Raw genomic sequence first — 27,123 nt, forward strand, 5'->3', positions numbered from 1 at the left:
AGTAGTCCACCGTCTAACATGTTGCTTTTAAACTACTAGGCCTCCGGGGAGAGGTGATGCAGGCCTCTGGCCTAGTAGCAGCAAGAAACCAGAGCCAGCTTTAAGGAACTATTCAGAGTGGGTCCTTCTTGCTTACAAAAGAAGATGTGACATTACTTTACATCAGGATAAGTTTGTGCAGGAGGAGAACTACAGGATAAGTTTTGTGCAGGAGGAGAGGAGTCCTAAGAACATCACCCTTACACGGTCAAGAGTGGTATCCTCATCCTTACGCAGTAATGGGTGGGGAAGTCCTGGAAGCAATAGTCTGCAGGAGTTAATCAGAGGAGGAGGAACAGTTTGCATGGTGATGCAGGAGAAGATCATAGCAATTAAATATGCACATCATCTCTTCTGGCTCTAACTATGTGCTAATTTGTGAAATCATCAAAGTATGATGGCAAACATGAACTATCCTATGGGCATCCCATATACCCTTTTCCCCAACCAAGTTGTATCAGCCCAATAAACAAAAACAAAACTAGCAAAAGACTGTTCATTGTCTCTGCAAGTGATGTATGGGAGTCTGGCAGCGGGGTGAATTGGTGGATGTTTGTTATTAGTGTCAACTACACCGCTACACACCATTGTTAATAGTAATGTAAATAAGCATTTCTATTGAAGCAGTATATTAAATATAGGAAATCGATTTTACTTACTTTTTAATTGTATTTTAGAATAGTAGAATAAAAGTCTATTTGTGTTGTTCATACACCCTGCAGCAAGCCCTGCTATCTGGTTAACAATAACCAAATAAAAAATTTTGGCAATGAAAAATGTGTTTTAGATTTTGTTTAACATATCTGAAACTTTTACAACTCCTACCTACTTAGAGTCAGTAATTTGTAAATTAAATATCTATTTTTTAAAAACTTGATACAAAACTTTAGCAATTAACTTTTTACATGTTCTGAGAGCTAAAGCTTTCTAATATATCTTCAGTTTTAACTATGTTACATTTTTAATATATGCTTCTTATGCACATTTTTAAAAATAATACACTATAAAACATTTAGGCACGTCTTTGCATGTGTGGTTGATAAAATAGTGTTTGCATTTCCATGTAATACCAGTAAGTGCCGCTGTTGCATCAGAAAAAGGTTTTGCAGTTAAGTATATAGAGATTTCAATTCACTATAGTGTCACAGCACAAAGCTGCATAGGAACACACAACACAGGATTTGTTCCCACTCTACTGCATTTTTTAGTCGACTGAACAAGAAATATAGTACTGTAAATTGCTTATTTTTGTATTCTCCAAAGAAGACTTGGATTTAAAGTTTCCATTCCCACACATATATTGTGGACTGAATATACTGGCAAGACAATGATGTGGCAAGTACTGCTGTTTGTCATTTCTTTTAAAATTGTACATATTTCTGCTCAATTTCATTATTCAATACTTGAGGAGCTGAAGCAAGGATCTCCAATAGGAAACATAGCTAAAGATCTTGGATTCAGTGCAAAGGAATTATTATTTAGAAATTTCCATGTTATCTCAAGAGGCAATGTTCAATACTTTAATGTAGATTTAGAAAATGGGAATTTGTACATAATAGAAAGAATAGATAGAGAGACACTGTGTGGAGAAAAAGAGACATGTTTAATTAGTTTTGAGGCTGTAATTGAAAATCCTTTGAATTTGTATACAATTAAAGCAGAAATTCTTGATATCAATGACAATTCCCCTAATTTTTTAAAAGACACATTTGACATTGTGATTAGTGAGTCAGCATTACCTGGAGTCCATCTTGCTTTGGAGCATGCTCAGGATCCAGATCTTGGTACCAATTCTGTTCAGAGTTACATGCTTAGTGATAATGAGTTCTTTACATTAGGAGAAAAAATAATAGATAACATTAAATATCCAGAGCTTATTTTAGAAAAAGCACTGGACAGAGAAAAACAAAAGAGTCATGAAATAATTTTATTGGCATTGGATGGTGGGCAACCACCTAAAACAGGTACTGCATTCATTAAAATTTCAGTTCATGATGCTAACGACAACTTTCCAAAGTTCAAAAAGGACAAATACCACATACGTTTAAATGAAGATGCACCAGTCGGCTTCCTGGTTCTCCATTTGGATGCTGTTGATGAAGATGAAGGATCCAATGCAAAAATAACATATTCATTTGGAAATGTTCCTGAAAGTGTAAAACAAATGTTTGCAGTGGACTCTGTAAGTGGAAATATTACTGTGAGAGGAAACTTAGATTATGAAGTAACAGAGGAGTACAAGTTGACAGTAGAAGCAAAAGATGGTGGTGGGCTTGTAGCTCATTGTAAGGTCTCAATACAAATTATTGATGTCAATGACAATCCACCTGAAATAAAGGTTAAATCTTTCTCATCTACAATCCTAGAGAGTTCTCCACCCGGTACAGCTGTAGCACTTATAAATGTAAACGATTTGGATACTGGAGAAAACGGTGAAGTCTTTTGTCACATATCTGAAAATCTGCCATTTCAACTGACATCCTCCACCCCTAACTACTATAAAATAGAAACCACAACCAACCTGGACAGGGAGCACATTTCAGATTATAACATCACCATTAGTGCGGTTGATAAAGGGACACCTCAACTGTCTTCCAACAAAACCATCCAACTATTTATCTCAGATGTTAATGACAATCCTCCTGTTTTTGAGAAAAAAAGTTATATTATCTATATCTCAGAAAACAACCAGCCAGGATTATCTGTATTTAAATTATTGTCTTCAGACCCTGACCTTAATGAGAATGGGAAAATCACATACAATATTCTGAGTAGCAATATTGAAAATATACCAGTGTCATCATATGTTTCCATAAATTCAGTTTCCGGTGTTCTTTATGCCCAAAGATCCTTTGACTATGAACAGTTACGGGACTTTCAATTTCAGGTGATGGCTAAAGATGGTGGATCTCCTCCCTTATGCAGCAATGTCACAGTGAGAATATGTATCATTGACAATAATGATAATGCCCCAAAGATTCTCTATCCATCTCCAGACACAGAAGAACCAACATTATTTGAATTTATTCCTCACTCTGTTGAAATTGGTTATCTAGTGACCAAAGTGATTGCAGTAGATGCTGACTCTGGACACAATGCCTGGCTGTCTTATCATTTATTACAAGTTCCTGATCCATCATTATTTATTATAGGCCAACAAACTGGTGAAATCAGTATTGGAAGAGACCTTCCAGATTTGAAATCCTTAAGACAAAAAATTGTAGTTCTAGTAAAAGATAATGGAACTCCATCCCTTTCTTCTACAGTCACTTTAAACTTGGTCATTGCAGAAAACTTCCAGCAAGTTTCCCCAGAAATCAAACGCCAGCCTAGTAGTTCCGATGTTTCATCTAATGTGACATTCTATCTGGTAGTTTCAATAGCCTTTATTTCATTTTTATTTATTGTAACTGTGATAACTATAGTGATTTCAAAGTGCAGAAAACCAATTACATCAGCAACATTTGGAACATGTAATGGAAATGTGTATCCTCAGTTTACCCTGGGATGTCCTTCTGAGTTCAGTGATGCAAGTTTACCTTTTCCATTCTCCTATGATGTATGTGTAACTCTTGACTCAAAGCAAAATGAAATTGCCTATCTAAAACCAGTACAGAATGTTCCCACAGACAATCTAATTAACACTGGTGATTCAACTACCACAACTGGAATTCTGAAAGAAAATTCTCAGTCATTTAGTCTTACTCAGGTAAGGATTTTTTTTTAGAAATGACCTTTTTTCATATGAGCAGTTAGCATTTTTTGGATGACTAAAAAAACTGAGGTCATATGCACTGTCAATCCTAAAAACAGATCTTGTCAACAATCATATTCCAAAGAGACTGCTGTTAAATGCATTGAAAGTACACCTCTTGTGAGAGAAACTTATAGGCTGCTATTGCTGACCTCTTTCTTAATTACTGGTTACCCTGCTTTTCCCAGCCTCAATAATTTGAGCTATGGATGTAGAAGAGGCATTGCAATGCAGGTAAAGGTAATTAGCATGGAACAGGTAATTGGACCAGCATTTAAACGAGGCAAATACTATTTATAGAAGCAGAGGTCAGCAAAGGCAGTCTACATGATCCTTCAGTACACACTTTTTTGAGTTTTTGTTTGTAGTACTTAAAGGCTAGGCTAGTGTGTATGTGCTGGACAATATGCCAAGGTTGCAATATGACAATTTATTTGTGTTTTCCTATTCCTTACTTTACTCACTTCTAGTAGTTGTATAATACAGATTTACTATTTGATAGTTGTAGTGGATAGATCCATTTACATTTACTGTATATATGAGGTGTAACAACTTAATTCCTGGGAATGGACTGTAAAAATAAAATATGTTTGTGCAGGAGCATTGTCATGGTGGAGAATACACTTTGCGAGGCCAAAGTTCTGGTCTTTTCCTCCAAACAGATTCCTGTATCTTTTTCAGAATTTTGGGTCATGTTCTATGAACACACCAGAATGAGCGTCTGACGGTTCACACTCTATCCAAATTTGCATCTGTCCTTTGCATTTTTGGCAGCACACTTCTTCACATCATCATGGACATCTTCCCGCCCCTCCTTAAACTGCCTATGCCATTCAAAAACACTTAATTTCTTCATGGAATGTTCATAATAAGCCTCTGTAACAGAGCAAAAGTTAATATAAAAGAAATAAATAATATGCAGATAGCTAGCAATTGTGCTTGCTATTTTAATACAGTAATCCAAAGAGCAGTGGGTAGATAGTTAGCAAGGTATTTGGGGAAGGAGGGAGGAGGGAAGAGAGGGGGAAAGAGGGAAAGGGATTAAATGAAAAGAGGGAGGGGGCGGGGGGGGAGTTTTTATTTTTTTTTATTACTATATATACTAAGTATTTTATAAATAAGCATTTAATTTAGGTTGCATTCATGACACTGGTCTCACAAAGTATTATGGGTTTTCTAAAAAGAGACCACAACAGTAGATACAGCGCAAAAGAGTCCACACTGCAGTAAGTAAAAAAAAGAGTCCCGAGCAGCCAGTCTCCTTCCTATAGGGACTCCAGGCCCTGGCTGCGAATGACAGCTTAGAAGCTGAACAACTCTGATGTATGGAAGCCTCTCTGAGAAGAGAACAACGCCTGAGCTTAGTCCAGTGATGTACTGCCCACATGTCATCACTCACAAGTGACATCATACACAAGGCTTGTGTAATGGGAATGTGTTTTGGGAATGACCTCCCCGCCTTCAGCTTGGGGCCTCCACAGGAGACTGGCCACTCTGGACTACACTTTCATGCGCCACACATTTTATCATTGTGTGTACATACCTCAGTGTTTTAAATTTTTATTACTTTCTGCAGTATGGGCTCTTTTGTGCTCTGTCTCTTTGGTTTGTCTTCACGTATTTTAGGGAATCATCTCCATGTGGCTGCAGTTAGTGTCAGTAGTAGTGGTTCATGCGTAGTGTATAGGACTACCTGTTTGAATTTTAGCTACAGCCATATGTGAATAGGCTTTACTGTTGCTGCTTATGGTGACCCAATACTTTTTAAGTGGGCTTACCTGCCCTTTTCATAATTGTGTTTTTATTTCTTAAGGAATTGTTTAGAGTATTTTTACATATCCTAATATAGTGGTACCTTGGATTACGAGCATAATTCGTTCTAGAAGAATGCTTGTAATCCAAAGCACTTGTGTATCAAATCAAGTTTCCCCATAGAAGTCGATGGAAACTCAGATAATTCGTTCCACAGTGACTTCTATTGTATGCAGTACCACATGTGGCCAGAGGTGGGGCCTGCCGGAGACACTCGGAAACACACGAAAACCGCTCGGAGCCGCTCGGATGCACTTGGAAACATTCGGAGAGGCTTGGAAACACTCGGGAACAGAGTGTTTCTGAGTATTTCTGAGTGTTTCTGAGTGGCTCCAAGTGTCACCGGCGCCCCCGTACCTCTGGCCAAATGCGGTACTGTACACCGCAGAGGCTTGAATCCTGCTCGTCTTGTGAGACAACGCTCGAAAACCGAGTCAGGATTCTTTTAAAATAATAGCTCGTATTGTTAACCGCGTTATTCGCAATCCAAGGTATTACTGTATATATTGTTTTAGCAGCGTGGTAGAGCGCTAATAGTTTTTCTCTATTTCTATTGATGGTTGCGTTACATTTTTTTATAAAACAACTTTTTTCAAGGTTCACAGAGAAAACCAACATTTTCTCCTCTCCACCTCCCACTCCCCAACCCAAAACAAAAAGAAAAAGAAAAAAAAACTGAAACTTATTGGCAGAAAAAAAGCAAAAATGTCTGCATGGTAACACATATATGCCTTCATCTGCCATCAGTAACATATTGGATACTTGTAGTTATATATTAATATTATAATGCATTCACTTCATAACAATGAGTCATTGAAGCAGTGAAAAGAGGGGAGCAAATCAAGGAAACATTCTAAGACCCCAGCTTGATCACAGTAGCCTTGAATGGAGGTCTGGAAGAGTGGAAGCAGTCTACCTTTGTGCTGTACTGTAAGTTTAGGGGCAGAAATAGGATTCTGCGCCTTGGTTTCTTTACTGTGGGTGGAATCAGTTCTATATTCATAAGACAAACAAGCATAGTTTGAGGTCCATGGGGAAAGCAATGTAAAATATGGTATTTACCGTAGTTAACATGTCTGACTAGTAGCAAAAAGGTTTTGGGCAGTTTTCATATGAATGAGACTCACTGGAGACTTCCCACATCTAGCACAGGCAGAGTCTGGCCAATGACCATGTTGACATTGACATCTTTGTGGCATGCAGTATGTCATGTAAATTAAAAAGTTGAGTGAGCTTTAGAGAAGATGACAGGGATGTCAAACAGATTGCTCCCAGTATGCATGTTTGTTGTTACTCTGGTAATTAACTCAGGTTTTCCTCCTTTTTCTGTTTACATAGAAGATTGCTACTGGCGTTAAAAGCCAGAGGGAGAATAGAGTCATAAAAAGTAGAAATCAGGCCTTTTTTTGGAGATGGTCTGAGCTATCTGGCCAAATAGCCATAGTTAATTTCAAAAGGGTGAATCTAAACTGGGCTGAAAGAGTGTGTCATAACTGTAGCTATTGAAAGAATGTATTATGTAATAACAAAAATTGCTCTCTTTAAGATAGCTCCTTCCAGGAGTTTACGTTTTTAAATTCAGAAGCTCTGAGAGATAGTTATTGTCCCACATGAGAGTAAAAGTGGTAAGACCTTCATAATTCAGTAGATAGCACAATATTTCCCAAACTTTGGGCATGAGGATTAACGTTAGGCACCTAGGGCTACATAGCAAAGAGTTTGCCTCTAAAGCTTTATATACAGTAGTATGAGGGAGTAAAATGGTCTGAATGGAGTTGGAATTTTTAATGTCATAACCCAGCAGATGTTGCATTTGTGCAGCAAGATATTACCAAGGGTGAGGAACTGCTAAACCACCCATATTTTTGGGAAGCTGTAATGGACTGAGTGACTTCCTGACCTGACCTTTCTTCCAAATAAGGTCCCTGAATAAGTAATATACCTTATTAAACTATGAACCTAATATCCACATGGGGAAATTGTGAAGTATATATATGTTGTAAAACCTGCATATCATCTTAATAAGGTTGCACTAGGGTTGACTGTGATATACACTCTTAAATACTTAAGCCTATCAATAAGTTGTATGTATTAGGTACTGGAATGAGGGGAATAGTAAGTGAGAAATAGTGAGGAAACATAAATAATAGCTAGCATACACAGTACTTACAAAGGAATAACACAATGCAAGAATTTATAGTATATCTGCCCAAAACATCAATTCAAATTTGCCTGCAAGAAAATGGTTTAGTGCTTTCAAATATTATACTCAAAGGATGGCATTTGGTGGTCTCTCTTTCACCAAAGACCATATTTCCAAAAAGAACTGTGGTGAAATGTCCCTTGCTATGTTGGAGGCCTACAACCTGGATGTTGTTGCACCACAGTCTGTTCTTCCTGTCCTCCACTCTAAAATTATGGGTAATAACTTTATCTCTATGCCCTGTTTAGGAAGGACCAGATTATCCCCCCATTCTGCTTTCTAGGGCCATTGTGTTTTGAATATCATGGTGTTGGAACAGAACTCCAATGCTCCTTAGTTGATCTGAAAATTCAAACAGAGACAGTTTACAGGTATTTAAGATTAAATGAACATATTAATAATATACGTAGAGGTTTCATTAAACACTCCGTCTCTAAACACTACTTGACCACCCATAAGAGAGACCCTACTGGTACTATTTTTTGGGGGATTGACAAATTCAGACCTCACTGGAGGGGTAGTGGGGTAGTCAGAAGTATCTCTAGGTTGGAAATGGCCTGGGTCCATAAGATGAAATGTTACACCCCTTTCGGTCTTAACATCGAAGTCGATGTCAACTCCTTTATTGACAACTCATAGATTCGGACCGGTGGGGATATTTATATATTTATTGGGATGTTAGTTGGCCCTTTTGATAGGTATTTTCCAATGCCAGTTTACCATTAGTATATTTTTTGTATTTTTTTGTATTTATATTTTTTTATAATTTTTTTCATATTTTTTCATTTCCTTCCATTTATGGTTTCAAATTTGGTAACGGTTAATTTATTACACATTTATGTGAAAATATTTTATATTTTTTCTATACATGTGTATTTGTATGATATTATTTCCATACATGGTGTATTTTTATATTTATATTGTGAGGGGTCCATGGAGAATGGCGGGGCGCTTTCCTAGCAATAGAAATGTGTGTATGAATTTTTTTATTCCCGTTATTTTTTTGTTTAAAATTTTTTGTTTAAAAATTTTTTTTTTTTTTTTACTTATTTTGTGAGTTTCTGGGTATATCTTTGCCTAGAGCTACCACTTGTGTGTGGTATGTTTTGGTCCGCTCTGGCGGTTGTAGCCTTTAATGTTTAATCCATTAGTTGAGGTATGTTACCACCAGGTAACTCCGATTTAAGTAACAGAACACTGTTTATGCTACACATTGTTTTCATTCATTTATTTAGTTCACCATATATCTTGATGTTCATTATATATTTTGTTGTTTTTCCAAGACACTATTTAGATTTATCCCCATGGTGATCTATGGCTCACGGCTTCAGCTAATTTGTTGGGTTTGCCCATAGCTTTTCCCTTGAGTAGGATGGCGCCCTGTGATTCATATCCTGTGACTCAGAGTGGGGCAGGGTTGCTAGGCTGCTAGGTTTTTATGGTTGATAGATTGCTATTTAAGCGGTGCGTCAGGACGCCGCCCGTATCCCGTGACCACGTCCGCTAGTGACGAAACGACGTAGGGAGGAGGAGCTACGCCCTGACGTCACCGCTGAGTCCCGGAAGCATACGGGCTTTGTGTAAGCCGGCCGGCTAATCTTTTACATGCGTTTTAACTCTCCTTTGATGTAAGTTGCCACCTGTTTTTATACTTGAATAAATGTAACAGGTTTATACTATGTGGAGTTTTCTTGTTTTTTTGGTATAATACCGGTTCCTGTTGATCCTTTCTGCTGACCATCTTTGCTGACACTTTGGAGATCAGGGCTTGCCAGTGGGATCCCGGGCTGGGGTTGCAGCCATTCGCTTTGTGTGGTCCCCTGTAACAAGGGACCAACACTTTCTGGTAAGCGGCAGTATTTCTCAGTGGTGGAGGAGACTCTCATATTGCACTAGTCACTTCGGTGTGAACCTTCACCATTCATCACTGTGGATTCATCTTCACTATTGGAATTTCTGATGTTTACTCATACAGACTGTGTTTCTTTATGGACTGATTTTGTATCATTTCAAATCATCATTTATATTTATTTTTTTCACTTGCACATTTGGTGTATAATCACGCTATGGGTTATCAGATACACCTATTGTAATTTGCAGATATCAATATGCATTATTATGTATTGGGTTGTTTGGTATTCACCTAATATTTGTTTGTTTAATGTTTGCTTTTCATTTTTGCAAATCTCATTGCTTAGCGCGACTTTTCACTCTATCTTTACATATGTTTGGTGTAGTATAACACTTTCAGTCGTAGCTCTTTTTATGTTTTTCACTTATAGCGCAGTATTTTTTATATCCATTTATGTTGAACAGTACCTCTCATACAGAGGGCTTTGGGGTCTGTGACTCGGTACTGGGAGATGTACCGAGTCACAGACCTCAGGACACAGCCCAGTCAGTATTGCCATCACCCAATCCAACTGTAGGGGTTTCCGCTGGCCAAAAGAAGCAGGCAGAAAAGTACATCAATGTGACTTACAAATGGTGCCATAAACTATTTAACCGTAAATCTTGTGTTTACGTTAGAAATGATGTGTGCTGTTTTCTCATCTGAATAAGGATATTGCAATATTATACATACAATTATGATTAGTAGCAGTAGCAGTGATAATAACATTTCATATAATCAAAAGAGATATATTGCATGTGAGATAGACACATCAAATGTAAGAGAAATCAACCTGCACAAGTATTCTGATATATGCTTAAATTTTTTTTTGCTAATTCTTTTTTTAAAGTACCCGGCATTCGTACGTTAATAATTAAAACATACAGATACAATGCGATATAATGTCATACCATGAGCACTATAATGATAAACAGGAAAAGTGCATTAACCACAAGGTACAAAGGCATTCAGTCGGTGTAGTCAATCCCCTACTATCTACTAGAAGGGGGGGGGGGGGTTCCTCAATGCTGTTCTATGACTGGACCAATGTTTAACATAACCTTATAGAATGGTGAGAATGCATGGGATACAGGGTTTTCTCTTTAAATTACTGGTAGATGCATACATATAGAAGGTGCACAGAGGGAAGGCAGGCTTGTGGGGAGAGGGGGTAGGGGAGGCACTTCACAGAGGAGGAGTAAAACAAAAAAGAGGGGGAAAGGAAAGTAAGGAAGTTAGGGTTCGCTGGAAAGAGGAGGACAGAAAAAGTTGGATTACTGGGCGCTAGATCTGAAAATGGCCTTATCCTTGTCCAAAAATGAACATGTTCCACTGGATCCAGTTTTAAGAAGTAGGGTTCATGTTTTGAGCTGATAATACTAAATCTTCCATCCTTTTCAGCTCCTCCATTCTCTTGCCTAATATTTGATGTAGCTTTATTTGTTTGGTAACATTTTTTAATGTGTTTAGCAGTTCAACTTCAAACAACTTTTTGTTATTACATTTCTGTAACAGGAAATGCCATATTTTAAGATGGTTAATTTGTGTCACAATAGCTATTTTACATTGAACAGCAAACACAGTTGATGTATTTTTAGATTTATCTACTCGGTATTCAAATATCTTAATCTAAGAGAAATAATATTGGCATTTGGGTAGTGCAATTTAGCATATAATATAAGAAATATTCTGTATATCACAGATGTGCTGCTATCAAGAAGATAGAAAACCTTGTGCAGCTTGCAATGAAACAATATCAGATCAACACATTAGATTTTCAAACTGATTTTATTCATCTCTTTATGTTTTTTGTTCTTTAGATATTATAATTAAAACTCTCTTTTTATAATATTTGTAAAAAATATATCCAGTTTCTTATATTTGAGAGAGATGAGAAGAGATATTGGGAAAAAAGAATGCACATTTTATGTAATGATTAAGAAATTCCTGCAACCATACCAAACTTTAAAGTGGTTGTAAACCCGTATATATATCCAGTGAAATGACTGGCCTCAGATGATATATAAAGATGAAACAAATTATCCTACATAAGTTGCAGTTGATTATCTGCAGGAATTCTCTTCTCTACAGCCATTCAAAGTCCTGAATTTAGGAAGCTATCTAAGCATACAGAAAAAAGGGGGCAGGGAACTGAAGTTACCCTCTGCAGAGCTCAGTGAGGAGAGCTCTGAGAGCTGATTGGAGGGAAGGGACACACCCCCTTTCACACAGGAACAGAGCTGAGGCTGTCAATCAGCTGAAGATCCCTCCATGTCACCTTTTTTCCCTTGTGGTCAGAAAAACTTGTCAGAAGTGATTCATGCTGATAGCAGAGGAAAGAAGCAGCAGACGGAAATGACACTTAGTGCTCTGGATTGAGACAAGTATACACTATAGAGGGATGTGATTTGTTCCTATTTCATGTCTGAGGTTTACAACCACCTTAATGTATTAAAGCCAGTAATGTGCAAATTTGTAGGTTGCTGCTGTAGAAAATAGACACAATACACAAGTTAATTTTACTTAAGTTTGCCAACTGATTTGTACATATTTTATTGTTTACTAGAATGTATAGTCTTTTCAGTGGTGTTTTAAATATATGTGCAAAAGAGATCACCTTGAAGTAAAACATTTAATCTCTTGTGCTGTTTATGTGCATAGTTTTTTCATTGTATATGTACATAGGGGCTATATTTACTTTGCTTACTTTTGCTGTGCTACAGTACACAACAGTTTCACTTTACTACTCTTTCTCATAAAGCAAATCAATGGGTTGACTTTTCACTTTGTTTAGTGAATTCGCTGAAGCTATGATAAATTTAATTTTGCTAAGAATACCCAATCATGTACAAGGAAAATAAAAAAACAGGATTTTGCTTTCACATAAAAGAGAGACAACGAGGGGGTGATTTACTAAAACTAGAGAGTGCAAAATCTAGTGCAACTCTGCATAGAAACCAATCAGCTTCTTTTTTGTCAAAGCTTAACCACTTTCTGACCATGCTATAGCCAAAGGACGGCTACAGCACAGTTGTCCAGTTCTGAGAGGGCATCTGTTAAAGTTCACCCTACAGAACCCTGCCTTCCTGCATGCCCCCAGGGCGTGTATCAGGCATGCTCTGTGATTGCTGTATCCTTCGGACACAGCTGATCACAGATCAAGGTAAAGGACCAATTACAGCGGCCCTTTACAATGTGATCAGCTGTGTCCAATCAGTTATTGGCATTTCCTTTCCTCAGCGTTAAGCCGATAACCAGCTTTCCTGTGACAGCAGACATTTACACTGATAATCAGGGCCCTGATAATTAGTGCAGCCCCATCCGTGTCCATCAGTGCAGCATATCAGTGCCCATCTGTGCAGCATAGCAGTGCCCATCAGTGCTGCCTTATCAGTGCATTTGTGTGCATATCAGTGCCCATCAGTGCATATTTGTTTAGCGAAAAAAAACATTGGTCACTAAACACCACCAAATGAAAGCTCTATCTGTATTAAAAAAATGATATAAATGTAATTTGGGTACAGTGTTGCATGACCACGCAATTGTCATTTCAACAGCACTGAAAGCTGAAAAATTGGCCTAGTTAGGAAGGGGGTAATAGTGCCAGTAGGCAAGTGGTTAATTGAACAAACTGAGGTTAGCAGCTGATTGGCTACCATGCACAGCCGCACCAGATTTTGCACTCTCCAGTTTTAGTAAATCAACCCCATAATGTCAGCATAATGCCATGTACACACGGTCGGACTTTTCAGCTACAAAAGTCCGACAGCCTGTCCGACAGACTTTCAACAGACTTTCGACTGACTTTTGGCGGACTTTCGACGGACTTTCTAACTACCAGACTTGCCTACACACTATCACACCAAAGTCCGACGGATTTGTACGTGATGACGTACGATGGACTAAAATAAGGAAATTGATAGCCAGTAGCCAATAGCTGCCCTAGCGTCAGTTTTTGTCCGTCGGACTAGCATACAGACGAGCGGATTTCTGGGTCAGATTTGCGAATGGAAAAGTCCGCTGAAGGTCCGGTGAAGCCCACACACGATCGGATTATTCGCCGGATTTGGTCCGTCGGCGTCCGGTCGAAAAGTCCGACCGTGTGTACGCCCCATAACTTCACCTCATCAGTAAAAATCTACTTTGCTAAGTAAACAGCCAATATTCCTTTAGTAGAGCAACCTATGGGAGCTGATAAACTCTTTATGCACAATTTTCTCCCTGACTTGCAAATATTCTATCTTGGCTGATGCTAGGATTGTAGTCCAGTTGACAAAAATTTGAGTATTTCTTTAGTCTAGGGACTGCCGCATATATACTGTATACAATCTATATATAATATAACAGCAAAAATATAGAAGCACAAGCATGTCAAAATGTAAAAGCTATCTCAAATACTACATTACATTTACTGAAAATTATTTTTATCTATAAATACACTATACTTTTCCTTTAACCCTTTTATTGCCAGAACCATCTTTTTTTTGGCATACATGCTTAATTTCAAAATTTTCATGTGAAAACACGCTTTATGTATTTTATGAAAGCAGGAACTCCGTAAAACGGAAGGGTGGCAATTGCAATTTCTCATGTAACCCAATATTTGCACTACTGTTTATTAAATCATGTTTTCAGTAAAAATACACTCAAATAATGTGAGCACACAAACATAATATCATCCTCAGATTTTGTAAAATATAAAATATAAAGTTTTATTGAATAAATAGATACCGAATGTTGAAGAAACTAGAGAACCCAAAGTTGTCTGTCAGTGATATTTTAGAAGTCCTTACAGGTCATCAATTTAGAGTTAACTATGAATAATGGCCCTAGAATAATTGCTCTTACTATGGTATGCATAGTAATGAATAATATGTGTGGCTCAATTTTTTTTAAACTTAAAGCAGAACTAAACCCACCTATTGTTTTCAGACAAGGAAGCAGCCATCTTGGCCTCTGTTTGGTCTTCAGCTGCCAGGATGCTGCACATGTGATCAGTTATGACGCCAGCCATTTGATGGTTTGACAGTTTGGTTGACAGCACAACCAATGTGACAGTTACATTCCCAACACATTTAACCATTTTTAGAAACCGTCAAATCGCTGCGTTTGATTCTGCTTCAAAAGCGGAACTTTACCCATAACAACTTGATAACAAATAATGTTCTTTAGCAAGGAACATACATTCTACAATAATAATTATGGTATCAAAATTAGTGTGTGCTGTAAATTGCCTCCAGCATTGCTCCTGATCCTTCTTGCTGGAGGCTGCCATTTTGCTAAAGCCCAAAGCACCAGCAGTAAATCATAAAGCTAGACAGTTACATTCCTGGAATCTTGGAAGTGCAAACTGTTACATTTGATTGTGTCCTCAACCAAAGTGTCAAACCATTAAATGGCTGGTAGACACGTGCAGAACGAAAAAATGTGTTTAGTTTTGTTTCATTTTGATTCATTATTTACATAAATTTGTTTAGTTAAATTTGTTTAATCCGTTTAATTTGTTTTCAGAATTTGTATAGTTAATTCGTATTCAAATAGATTTGAATTTTCTGAATTTGAATTCAAATAGTTTAGTTTCCATATATTGTGTGCACAATTTGCTTCAGCTCTGCCAACTCTACTCCTGTACTACACAGGAGAGCAGAGCAGAAGTACAGTTGTATTTAAATCATTGGATGGATAATAAACATCCATCCTCACATTCTGAAAAAAATGTTCTGGTTCTCCCTGTCAAAAATGGCAGTGCAACATTTTTGCATACCCAAGGGTACCAAAATGCTTCTGGGCTATAATGCAAAATGCAATCGAGGGCCTCATTATATTTCCCAATTATCCTTATTTTAGCAAATAAATTAATGCCATCAAAAATACCTCACAAAATGTAAAAAACATATGACTATGAAGTTGCCTCATAACTGATAAAAAAGGAGCCCCTGTATTCTCAGGCTACATTCGCGCCTTCAACTTTTGCCAAAGTCGAAGGCACTGTTGGTAATGACAGGTTCTTTTTAAGCTGGGTGAATGACTGGGGAAGGAAAGTGACATTTTTAGGTATAGGTTAGAGTTGACAACTGTATCTAGGTTTACTTAGCTGCTACTACTTCAATACATCAGGTAGAAAATAGACTTCAGAGGACATATGTGCAGTGCGAGGAGCTGTTGTTCTGTTTATCCAGAACACTTCATTGAAACTTATTCTATGCTGTAGGATATGAACAAGAATCTTTCTGAGGATATACTGTAACAGTAAAACTATGCTAGGACAATATGATAGAGAATTAAAGTATGTATTTTTTTCAAGTCTGCAACTGCTACTGACAGTTTACATGGGTAAATGCAATGACAAATAATTCAAATTAAAATATAGATAATCAGTATGGAATGGACATTGTTAATATTGCAGTATTGTACATTATGCCATGATACTAACTCGTCTGAACTTAGACCTTCCATATACATGTGTATTCATACTAAATCACCTGAAACCCCTTGACTACACATGAGTAATCTCTTTTCCCATTGACATTAAAGCATAAGACATGAAAACATCCAAGGGGGTGAATACTTTTTATAAGCTCTGGATTTGGATTACTACTGTTCTTTTAAACATTGGGTAATTCTGATGGCCATTGAAATGAATTTACAAAATGTCTGAATATTAACTTAACAATGCTTTAGATGGAGTTCGGCCTTCTAAAACAGACAGTGCCCGCATTAATGTTAACATTCTTGATGTCAAAAATAACTTTCCAATATTTGATGAAGCTCTATATGAAATTTAATTGAATGACCAATAGGTTTTAGCTTAGGTTCATACTGGTACGATGTGGGGAACTGAATGTGTTTCGGATCCGATTTAGGAAAATGCCCTGCATTTTGAGAGCTGTTTCAGGGTGCCATTAATTTAACATTGACACCCGCAGTAGATTGTGTGAATGCCGTGCAATTTCAATGCGGTGCGGGAAATGCATAGGATTTGCTGCGTTTCCCGCACCGCATTTACAGTGCCTTCGAAAATGTATTCATACCCCTTGAAATTTTCCACATTTTGTCATGTTACAACCAAAAACGTAAATGTATTTTATTGGGATTTTATGTGGTTGACCAACACAAAGTGGTACATAATTGTGGAAGGAAAATGATAAGTAGTTTTCAAAATGTTTTTCCAAATAAATACACACAGGTGGATTCTATTTGCTAATTAGGTGACTTTTGAAGGCAATTGGTTGCACTAGATTTTAGTTCGGGGTATCAGAGTAAAGGGGGCCGAATACAAATGTAAGCCACACTTTTCAGATATTTATATGTAAAAAATGTTGAAAACCATTTATCATTTTCCTTCCACTTCACAATTATGTGCCACTTTGTTTTGGTCTATCACATATAATCCCAATAAAATACATTTATGTTTTTGGTTGTAACATTTGCAATGTTTGAAAAGATGGACTTTAACCTCCCTGGCAGTATTCCCGAGTGTACCAAAAGTTTTCAGTACCAAAAGTGGTAACCCCGAGCCAGACTCGGGATCGCATCGCAGTATCCAGGCAAAGTAACTTACCTTGTCCCCAGGATCCTGTGATGTCTCCCCTCTGTGTCTGCGAGCTGTTATCTCGCTCGATTCACAGTGCCTAGTGCTGAGTGCAGAGCTCCGTTCCCTGCGAGCATTGCGACGCATGGGGACGGAGTTCGGCACCAAATTCAAAAAATTAAAAACACACAATACATACAGTACATTGTAATCTTGGAGATTACAGTATTGTTTAAAATAATTACACATCCCCTTTGTCCCTAGTGGTTTGTCCAGTGCCCTGCATGCACTTTTATATTATATATACTGTTCTTTCTGCCTGGAAACTGGAGATTGTCCATAGCAACCAAAAAGTGTCCCATTACGTCAAAAGTGATTTTAGACCAGCTAGAAAACAGCGATAGTAAATTATAATCACTTGCAGAATTGAGCGATAGTGATTTGTGGGGAAATTCGTCATCAAACACTGAAAGTAATGACAGAGACAATTCTGCAACTGAGCAAATTTCACTGTTTTTGATTTGAATACATTATTGAATAATTTTTATTATTATTATATTATTATTTGTTATAATTATTTATAGTTAGTTATTATATTATAATTTATGATTTTGTGTTTCAAACTTTATCATACCCGGGATGTGTACTAGACTCTTGTTTGGACAGATTTAAGTGTGTTATTCGTAAGAATTACAAGCCTGCAATATAAAATGCCAAATTTCCATGTAAAATAATTGTACCGCTTTCAGCATCAAAAATCTGAAATGATCATACCGCCAGGGAGGTTAAAAGCACATATATAAACAAAATGAATTTATTAATTTACATATATATCACAATATTACAGTACATATATAGCGTCAAACATAAAAGTTGGACTACCTTATTGCTACCTCTAGGCACCAACAAACTAAATTCTTTGGTTGTAACATGCACAAAATGTGGAAAATGTCAAGGGGTGTGAATACTTTTTCAAGGCACTGAATGTGAACCGAGGCTATGGTAATGAAGAATCCAATGCACAAATTACGTATTCATTTATTAGTATTCTTGAAAACACATTTATCATACATTACAGAAATGGAAGCATATAAAATAACAAAAGATATTGACTTTGAAGTCACAGAAGAATTTTAAATAGTTGTAGAAACTAAAGATGGTGGTAGACTTGCAGCTTAATGCAAGGTATCAGTTCAAATAATTGATATCAAATAGAATGCTCCTGAAATAACTACCCCATCTATCTCAGCTAGAGTTAATTAGTAGTAATCATTTGGACAGTAGTGAGAATGAGTAAGATGTTTGTGAATTTTCTGACACCTAACTTTTTAAATTAATATTACAATCTGCAAATTAAGTAAATTGTTGGTAACAACAAAAAGTATCGCTAGAGAAAGAACATCTCACTATAACTTAACAATTAAAGCTCTGGATAATTGATCTTCTGAATTATCCGCCAACATAACCTTTAAATAGGTATCTCTGATGTGAGTGATAATATGAACATATTTCAGCAAACAAATTATATACCATATTTTTCGCACCATAAGACACACACCCCCCCCCCCAAAAAAAATGGGGGGAAATGCCTGTGCGTCTTATGGAGCAAATATAGACCAGCCCCCCGTCGCCACTGCCGAATACCTCAGCTGTGGGCTGCCTGCTTCTCCCTGTCAGGACCGGAGCATCTGTGAGTCTGTGACTGGGAGTGAGGCAGAGCGGGCTCTCTGTTCCCCCTCCTTCTCTGGGCAGAGCAGGCTCTCTGTGTCCCCCCCTTCTCCGGGCAGCAGCACGAGTCGAGCAGGAGATCAAAGACACACAGAGCAGGCTGTGTGTGCATTCTATTTCCTCACCCTTCTTCTGTCAGCAACGGGGGTGGGAATTAATAAAGCAGCGGCAGGACTGAGGTCTTATGGTCAGGTGCGTATTATGGAGCAAAAAATACTGTAGTTTATGTTTTGGAAAATAATCCACAAGGAACTTCGGTATAAAGAGTTCATACTTATAATAATAATGAATCATTAATAATATAGATGGATTTCCAGTATCTTCATCTATATGAATTCACTTGGTGACTGGAGCTCCTTATGCCCAAAGATATTTTGACTGTGAACCGTTATGGGAGTTTCAGTTTGAAATGTCAATTAAAGACCCTTATTTTAGCAGTAATGTTATGGAACAGATTTGTATTATTGATAAAAAATTGATTTTAGTCCTTATTATGTTAAAAAAGGTTATCTAGCCAAACCAAAGTAATCGCGGTGGATAATGACTCCAAACACAGTGACTGGCTCTTCTATCATTTTGAACAGCCTCCTGATCCATTCCTATTCATCATGAGTTAACAGAAAGGAAATCAAAATAGTTAGAGATCTTCAAAACATGGATTATTGATATTATTGACTGTGTTTTTAGTGAAGGACAATGGGCAACCTTCATTGTCATCCACAGTTACACTGAGCTTACTGGTTGCAGATATTGTTCAACAAATTATACCATAAATAAGATTACACCCTAGTAGTACTAAAACATCTACAAATACAACCTTCTACTTAATAGTCTCCATTGGTGCCAAGTCCTTTCTTTTAATAATTAAAATGGTTTAAATCGAGTTAGCCTTACATAGGTAAGAATTATTTAGCAATATTATTTTTTTTAAACATACATTTAATGAATACTTTTTTAAGTGATTGTAAACAAAATAACTTCAGATTTTAGTTACTGCAAGATTAAGGTAAAGAAATAAATAAAATAAAAAATATTAATGTTTGGATTTGCAATCAGGCATATGTTATAAAGTCTGGCATATCTGAAATAATTTCTTGTGAGACCTCCTGCTCCCTGTTTTGCTTGAAATTACATCCTTTAAGACAGTCTGTTGGGTCAACAGCGTTACCAAGAAACACTGTTGCCTAGATGGACTACAACCATATGGGATAGTGTGCTTTAATTGATGGGGTTACCTTTCATTTCCATTGCTGTGTTATTATTGGAAGACACACAGTAAAAAAGTCTGTGTTAAATTTGCAGATCTGAGGTACATATTTGTTTGCTTTAGTGTACAGTATGTATGTGTGCTTCCACTACAATGAAATTAGGTAAACTTATGTTCATTGGTTATACCTTTTTTTTGGAGAAATGTTCAAATTTTTTTTTCAATCAAGTGCTCTGGAATAGTGGAGCACTTAAGAAACTTTTTAAACCAATAATTTATTTTACCTAAATTATTCAGTTGTGTTCACATGCATAGTACATGTGTATCACATTCAAATATCCATTGACATATTCTGAGAGTATAGAGTACACAGGCCCTTGTGTAAAACTAATAGCATAATTTTTAGCTACCTACGTAAAATAATTACCAATACAAATGTTCCTTACCCAGGATTACCAGGAATCTTCTGGGCTATAATGCAAAATGTAAACCAGAGTTTCATAATATTTCCCTAATCTTTATACCAACTATCAAGAATTCCTCACACATGTAAAACAAACTTGGGATGATAGATTTGTCTAGAAATTGAGCTCTTGCTCTAGAAAAGCTCATGGATTCCAAGCTGGCTTTTCATCCTCTCCAGGTCATGATAAATTAATTTAAGCCATGACAGGTTCACATAATATATAGTTGAACATTTTGTGGTTGGTTTATTAAAGAAGTAGAGGTGGAATGTGTAGTTTAGAAGATGTATGTTAACTTTGTAAATGTTAGTAAATAATGAATGAATGTCAGTAAATAATGTAAACCTGTCCTTTTTGGATGGGCATGGGCATTTTCCAATGGAATGCTTTTCCAAGGTTAACATTTACTTTGCAAGGTGAACAACCACTATTCGTAGCAATGAGGTTTGGGTTTACTGCTAATATGGGTTTGGGGTGAATCTTGCAGGTTTAATATTTGTAGTTCTGGCAAATTTATAGAACTTCCTATTGTTTCCAAGAGCCCAAATGCGCCCCTGTGAATCAATATAAGTGGCGCTAAATGACAGTGATTAAACCATCCAATGCTCAGAAAGTGGTCTAGTGCATCTATCTAAAAAAAGGGGAAATCAAATGCGTAAGACTATCTATATCAGAAAAAGCACTATTCAATATACAATATAACAGTGGAAATTGTAACAGTGTATGTGAAGATGTGCCATACACAAAGCAATTTCAATTGCAAATAAAATCAAAGGTGAGACCAGGTAGTATAGTCCATAAAAAGTCCATAGACAGGTCACCGTGCAGGAAATGTGATATATCTGGAAACAGTCCACCAATTCACTTAGTGTCAGTGACTCCACTCCCCTTGAATTCAACACTCACCGACTCAAAATGCCTCACACTCTCGTGTTTTGGCAAAAAAGCATGGGTGTATAGTTGGTCATCTGAGGGTGTAAGCTCCGAATTCCTTATTTATCCCAGTGTCACCTCAATGCATAGAAAAAACTCAACATAGTGTGATACCGTAAAACATATAAAATTTATTCAACTTAAAAACCTTCAATCATTGCACTCACAAGAAAACTCTTGAATCAAACCGAAATGACACTGCAAAGCAAATTCCAACTCAATCCTCCTCTGTGAAACGCCCAGCACCACTGTGAAAAGAGGGTCGCGGCGGACCCCAAAGAAAAAGGTTGGATGGGTTCTCACCCCTCTTCACTGACGCTTTGCTGGTGTGGATCTCCTGCTGACCTGCACGCCCAAGATGCGGCTCCTATAGCGCCTTCAAAAGCTCTCGCCGGTATCCGGAGATGCACCGCAACGTCCCGTCCTTCACTAGCTGTTAATAGTGGATGCCGTACAGCCACGCCCCTCTGTCTGGCATTTGAGCGCAGTGGTGAGAACTCAAGAAGGGCGTGTTGGTTTGAGTTTTCATTTTCTGGCAAATTTATGTAGAGATTTGCCTAGAAAATGTTTTTTTTTAAAACCATGCTGGACATGAACTAACTATGGTCAGCAGGATTAAAAGGACCAATAAAGAGACTTTTGGATAAGCCAGACCCCTCGCTATAGAAAAGCCATAGTGTCAATGATCTGGAAACTATTCTAAAAGTAAAATAAAAGTGTGCTGTCGGTTAAAAGATATCAAACTCTATCAATAGTGACCACAGCGATAGTCAAATCAATGTGGTGAATTATCTTGCTCAAACTAGCAAATTGGTAACAGTGAAAAAAAAACAAAAAATAAAACAAACATGTGTCATATACTCCTCTCAGATACCTTTAAATTATTATTTTAACCACTTCCCGACTGCTTCACGCAGATATACTGCGGCAGAAGGGCACGTACAGGCAGATTTTCGTACCTGTACGTTGCCCTTTAAGAGGCAGCTCGCGGGCGCTAGCGCGCCGCCGGGAGCTCCATGACCGCGATCGTGGGTTCCGCGGACCCAATGTCCGTGGGGATATCCACGATCGTCTCACAGTGAGGAAGAACGGGGAGATGCTAATGTAAACAAGTACCTCCCCGTTCTGCCTAGTGACATTGTCACTGATCACAGTTCCCTGTAATCGGGAGCGCTGATCAGTGACGTCTCACACACAGCCCGCCCCCACAGTTAGTATCACGTCCTAGGACACACTTAACCCCTACAGCTCCACCTAGTGGTTAACCCCTTCACTGCCAGTGACATTTTTACAGTAATCAATGCAATTTTTAAGCATTGATCGCTGTATTAATGCCAATGGTCCCAAAAATGTGTCAAAATTGTCCGATGCCCCTTTGTTGGAAAAAAAGGACGTCAATTTTGTTTGGGAGCCATGTCGCACGACCACGCAATTGTCAGTTAAAGTGACGCAGTGCCAAATCACAAAAAGTGCTCTGGTCAGGAAGGGGGTAAATTCTTCCGGGGCTGAAGTGGATAATGTATATTGTATAGCCAGGCTTCACTTTGTAATGGATATGTAAATGAGTTACACAGGACATGAACTCTGTAAAAATATGTAAAAGGTTATTGTTCTTATTTTGGTATTTGTGCATTGTACATTTTAGAAAATTAATAAATATCATCTTAAAAAAATATATATATCAAGGAATCTTGTCTGTGAAAGATCTGTTCTCCAGTTATAAACTGTTATAAACTGTTATAATGCAACTTTATGTCTCAATTTACTGCAGTAAATTTGTGCATATAAAGATAATACAGATCTAGTACTATATTGTTAAGTGTTGCAGATGTAGTGCACCTGTAAGTTTTGGCTTTAATAAGTATGCAGGTACAGCTCCTACCTGAATCTGGCTGCACAGTCAAAATCCTATGACACAGAAATACAGACAATTTTAAATAATATGTCACTTTATTCAGTAGTTGCTGCATGCTGACAATAAGAAAATGGGTAGTACAAATAGAGCAACATGCCCAATGACCAGCTGCCAAATTATACCATTGCCATTTGAACGTTAACAAGACTATTATGTAGTAGTTCATTTTCTCCTATCTAATTAGGCTAGCTAATATGTGAGTTCCAAATGTGTCCATTGGTGAGCTCACAGGAATGCATTGCAACTGCAAAGTAACAGATTATTTTCCAATACAACAAAGTAGCAGTTGATATACTTTCCCTTTAAAATACTACAGACTGAAAAAAAAGCAATGATTGCACAATTTCTTTAACCCCTTCCCGCCGACCGTACGCAGATATGCGTACTCGGCTTTCCGGGGTTATACCGGGATGATGCCCGCAGCTGCAGGCATCATCCCGGTACCATTGTTTACAGCGGGCGATCGGCTACCCGTGTATAACAACCGATGCGGCTAAAAGCCGCTCGGCTGTTATACCGGAGGAGCGGGAGGGGACATCCCCCCCTCCCGCCGCCTCCCGCCGCTGTTACCGGGCCTCTTGTGCGATTGGGAGGCCCGGTGTCTGTTCGACTGCCTTCGGCGGCTGGGGGCGGGCTGGAACGAAGCTGCGAGTGGCTTCGTTCCAGCCTTCTTGTTGTAAACGCGGAAGCGACGTCATGACGTCACTTCCCGTTTACTCGGCTGCCAATGGCGCCGAATTTAAAAAAGTACACAGTATTCAGAAACGCCGTTTTCGGCGATCTGAATACTTTGAAGTGTAAAGGAGGGATGGGGGGTCTTTTAGACCCCCCATCCCTCCATAAAGAGTACCTGTCACCACATATTACTGTCACAAGGGATGTTTACATTGCTTGTGACAGCAATAAAAGTAAAAAAAAAAAAAAAAATTTTAAACACAATTTATAAAGTACAAAAATAAATAAATTAAATAAAAAAAAATAAAAAATTTTTAAAGTGCCCCTGTCCCCGCGAGCTCGCGCAGCGAAGAAAACGCATACGGAAGTCACGCCCGCATATGTAAACGGTGTTCAAACCACACATGTGAGGTATCGCCGTGATCGTCAGAGCGAGAGCAATAATTCTAGCCCTAGACCTCCTCTGTAGCTCAAACCTGGTAACCGTAAAAAATTTTTAAAGCGTCACCTATGGAAATTCAAATGTACCGTAGTTCGTCGCCATTCCACGAGTGCGTGCAATTATAAAGGGTGACATGTTTGGTATCTATTTACTCGGCAACAATCACCATTTTATTCTCTAGATTCTCTGCTAAAAAAATATATATAATGTTTGGGGGTTCTAAGTAATTTTTTAGCAAAAAATACGGATTTTAACTTGTAAACACCAAATTTCAAAAATAGGCTTTGTCATGAAAGGGTTAAGATCATCCATTCTGAAGAAAGTCACCTCTCTGCCTGAAGTTATCCAGCAGAAACTAATGTAGCAATTGTCTGTATTTATCATTTGTGCTTAGCTTACAGTCTATCGTATTGTATCTCTTGTCTGCTCTCTTTCTCAAGAAAGCCCTTTCTCAGGCCTTTTTTTCTGGACTGTTCCACAGAATGTTCCTCTCTCTGATGTCATTGACTGTGCAGGCTGACAAATGTGTCTCTCTCTTCAGTAGCTCCCCCTTATAGGTGAATTGTAGTAGCCATTTTGAGATAGTCTGAAGACAATTGAACTCCATTGCTTGCAGGTTGCCTAAGAACATTGTCTTCTGGTAGTAGAGAGACAGTCTGTGTGAAATGATACAAAATGAATTATGCCACGTACCAGGTGAAGGTATCAGGTTTACGGAATAAAATAAATAAATTGTAAGTTATCAGAACAGGTAGCAGGGAAAATTGTATTAAGGTGACTACAGTGAGATTGATGTTGATGCAGACTCTAAGGGGTTTATATACTAAAGCTGGAGAGTGCAAAATTAGGCACACTTCTGCATAGAAACCAATCAGCATCCAGGTTTTATTGCCAGAGCTTAATTGAACAAGTTGAGGTTAGAAGCTGATTGGCTACCATGCACAGCTGCACCCGATTCTGAGTGCAGCAGTTTTTGTAAATCTACCTCTAAGCTTCTGTGAATTCAACAGCCTAGAAGGAGTCTTTAGGAACATTTCCCAATTCCCCCCTGCTTTCAATTAGCCCTAAACTGTTTAGCTGTCTTATAAATGTGAATTTATTGCTCTCACTCTGAAGTAAACCCTGAATGTCCAATGCAGTGTTCCTCTGGCTGTAAAAAAAAAATCCCAGCATGTTCACATAGCTAAAAACTCATAACACATCTGAGCATTGTAGTTCTGAAAGAACAAGCCATTGTTTTAACAAGTTTTAGGATTATAGAGTAATTGTGTGCAGGAGCATTAACAATTATTTTTCATGATATTATTGTTATTATTTCTACTTCAAATATCTGAGGGTTTTTTCTTACTTATACCAATGCCTAGATCAAGTCTATCTGCACATAATGCCTGCTGAAAAAAGAAGTTACTGAGTACAAAGCAGTTAGATAGAAAATTATGGTGAAAAGGTAATTCTCTGCAATGCTCTTCCTTGACAACTTTTATCCACTGCACTGGTAGTATTCTGACTATGCTGACATCCCTCTAGCTCACCTGTGCTTGTTTTAGGCATACTTTATGTTAAGATAGTTTGCAGAATTTTCTCAGTTGACATTGCCAGGGGAGAGAAAGAGCGAGAGAGATTGTCAGGGGCACCCCATTGAGATTTTGCTTTGGTTATGACCCTGTCTCAGGGATAGGTGTGTGTACTGATGTAACATTTTATTCTGTCCTGTCAGAGTAGATGTGTTAGCCCAGTGTCTGGCTGTAATGCAGCAACAAGAAACTACTATCACTTGTCTGAGGTCAGGTATGATAACTGACACAATGTTTAGGTTACCAGTTTCGAATACATGTATCAATTGATAAGGTTTTTAGGGTTCTCTCATGTAATCCTGCAGCAGGATTTTGTGATGGCATGAGTATCAGCATTGAGTTTAGGAAGATAAGAGAGCCTTTACAGACTTACACTTTATCAAATCAGTAATAGAGATTCAAATGATTAAAAAAATACTTAGGATGAATAGTTATATTTGAGTCCTGGAAAAAGGACTCATTAAACAGTTTAGAATTGTTTTAAGTGCTTGATTTGTTTTTAAGCATTTAGCATCAATTACTAACAATTACAAATTTTGAAAACAGAAATACACAGATCATAACACAATTCACTAACATTTTTCTATTTATATACACAATTATCATAATATTATGAATAATTTAGAGTAATGATTTTTTTTAAATAGATTTTATACATAGTTATTATACATAATATTGAGAACACTTGTTATACATATGATTTTTGCTAACATACACATCAGCATTTAGGCACAAATTCTTCATAGTGATGATATATGTTTGTTTAATTAAAATCATATTTTCATAGTACAAAACTCCTGTATATAAAGGTTATAGCTAATCTAACTTATCTCAGATAAATTTTGAAACTTCCCATTGTTAATTATTATGATTTGTTTTATGGGTTTTGCATTGTTGTGCAACTACAACTGATAGTTTCTGAATATGTTTTTTTAATTAAAGCATATGTATTTAT

At 37.5% G+C, this 27,123-nt stretch overlaps 1 protein-coding gene across 6 annotated transcripts in view; it reads left to right on the forward strand.

The window, feature by feature from the left end:
- LOC141132494 (protocadherin gamma-C5-like) overlaps window positions 1–27,123 on the forward strand; it is a 751,191-nt gene that overhangs the window by 205,317 nt on the left and 518,751 nt on the right. The window contains exon 1 of one of the 6 annotated variants that reach the window (XM_073621013.1): window positions 1,245–3,748. The exons of the other annotated variants lie outside the window; for them this stretch is intronic. Coding sequence (XP_073477114.1) covers window positions 1,367–3,748 — 2,382 coding nt within the window. The 5' untranslated portion in view covers window positions 1,245–1,366. Of the gene's footprint in view, window positions 1–1,244; window positions 3,749–27,123 lie in introns of those variants that run through there. 6 annotated transcript variants of the gene reach the window in all.

Source organism: Aquarana catesbeiana, linkage group LG03, assembly GCF_042186555.1.
Source record: "Aquarana catesbeiana isolate 2022-GZ linkage group LG03, ASM4218655v1, whole genome shotgun sequence".
Lineage (NCBI taxonomy): Eukaryota > Metazoa > Chordata > Amphibia > Anura > Ranidae > Aquarana > Aquarana catesbeiana.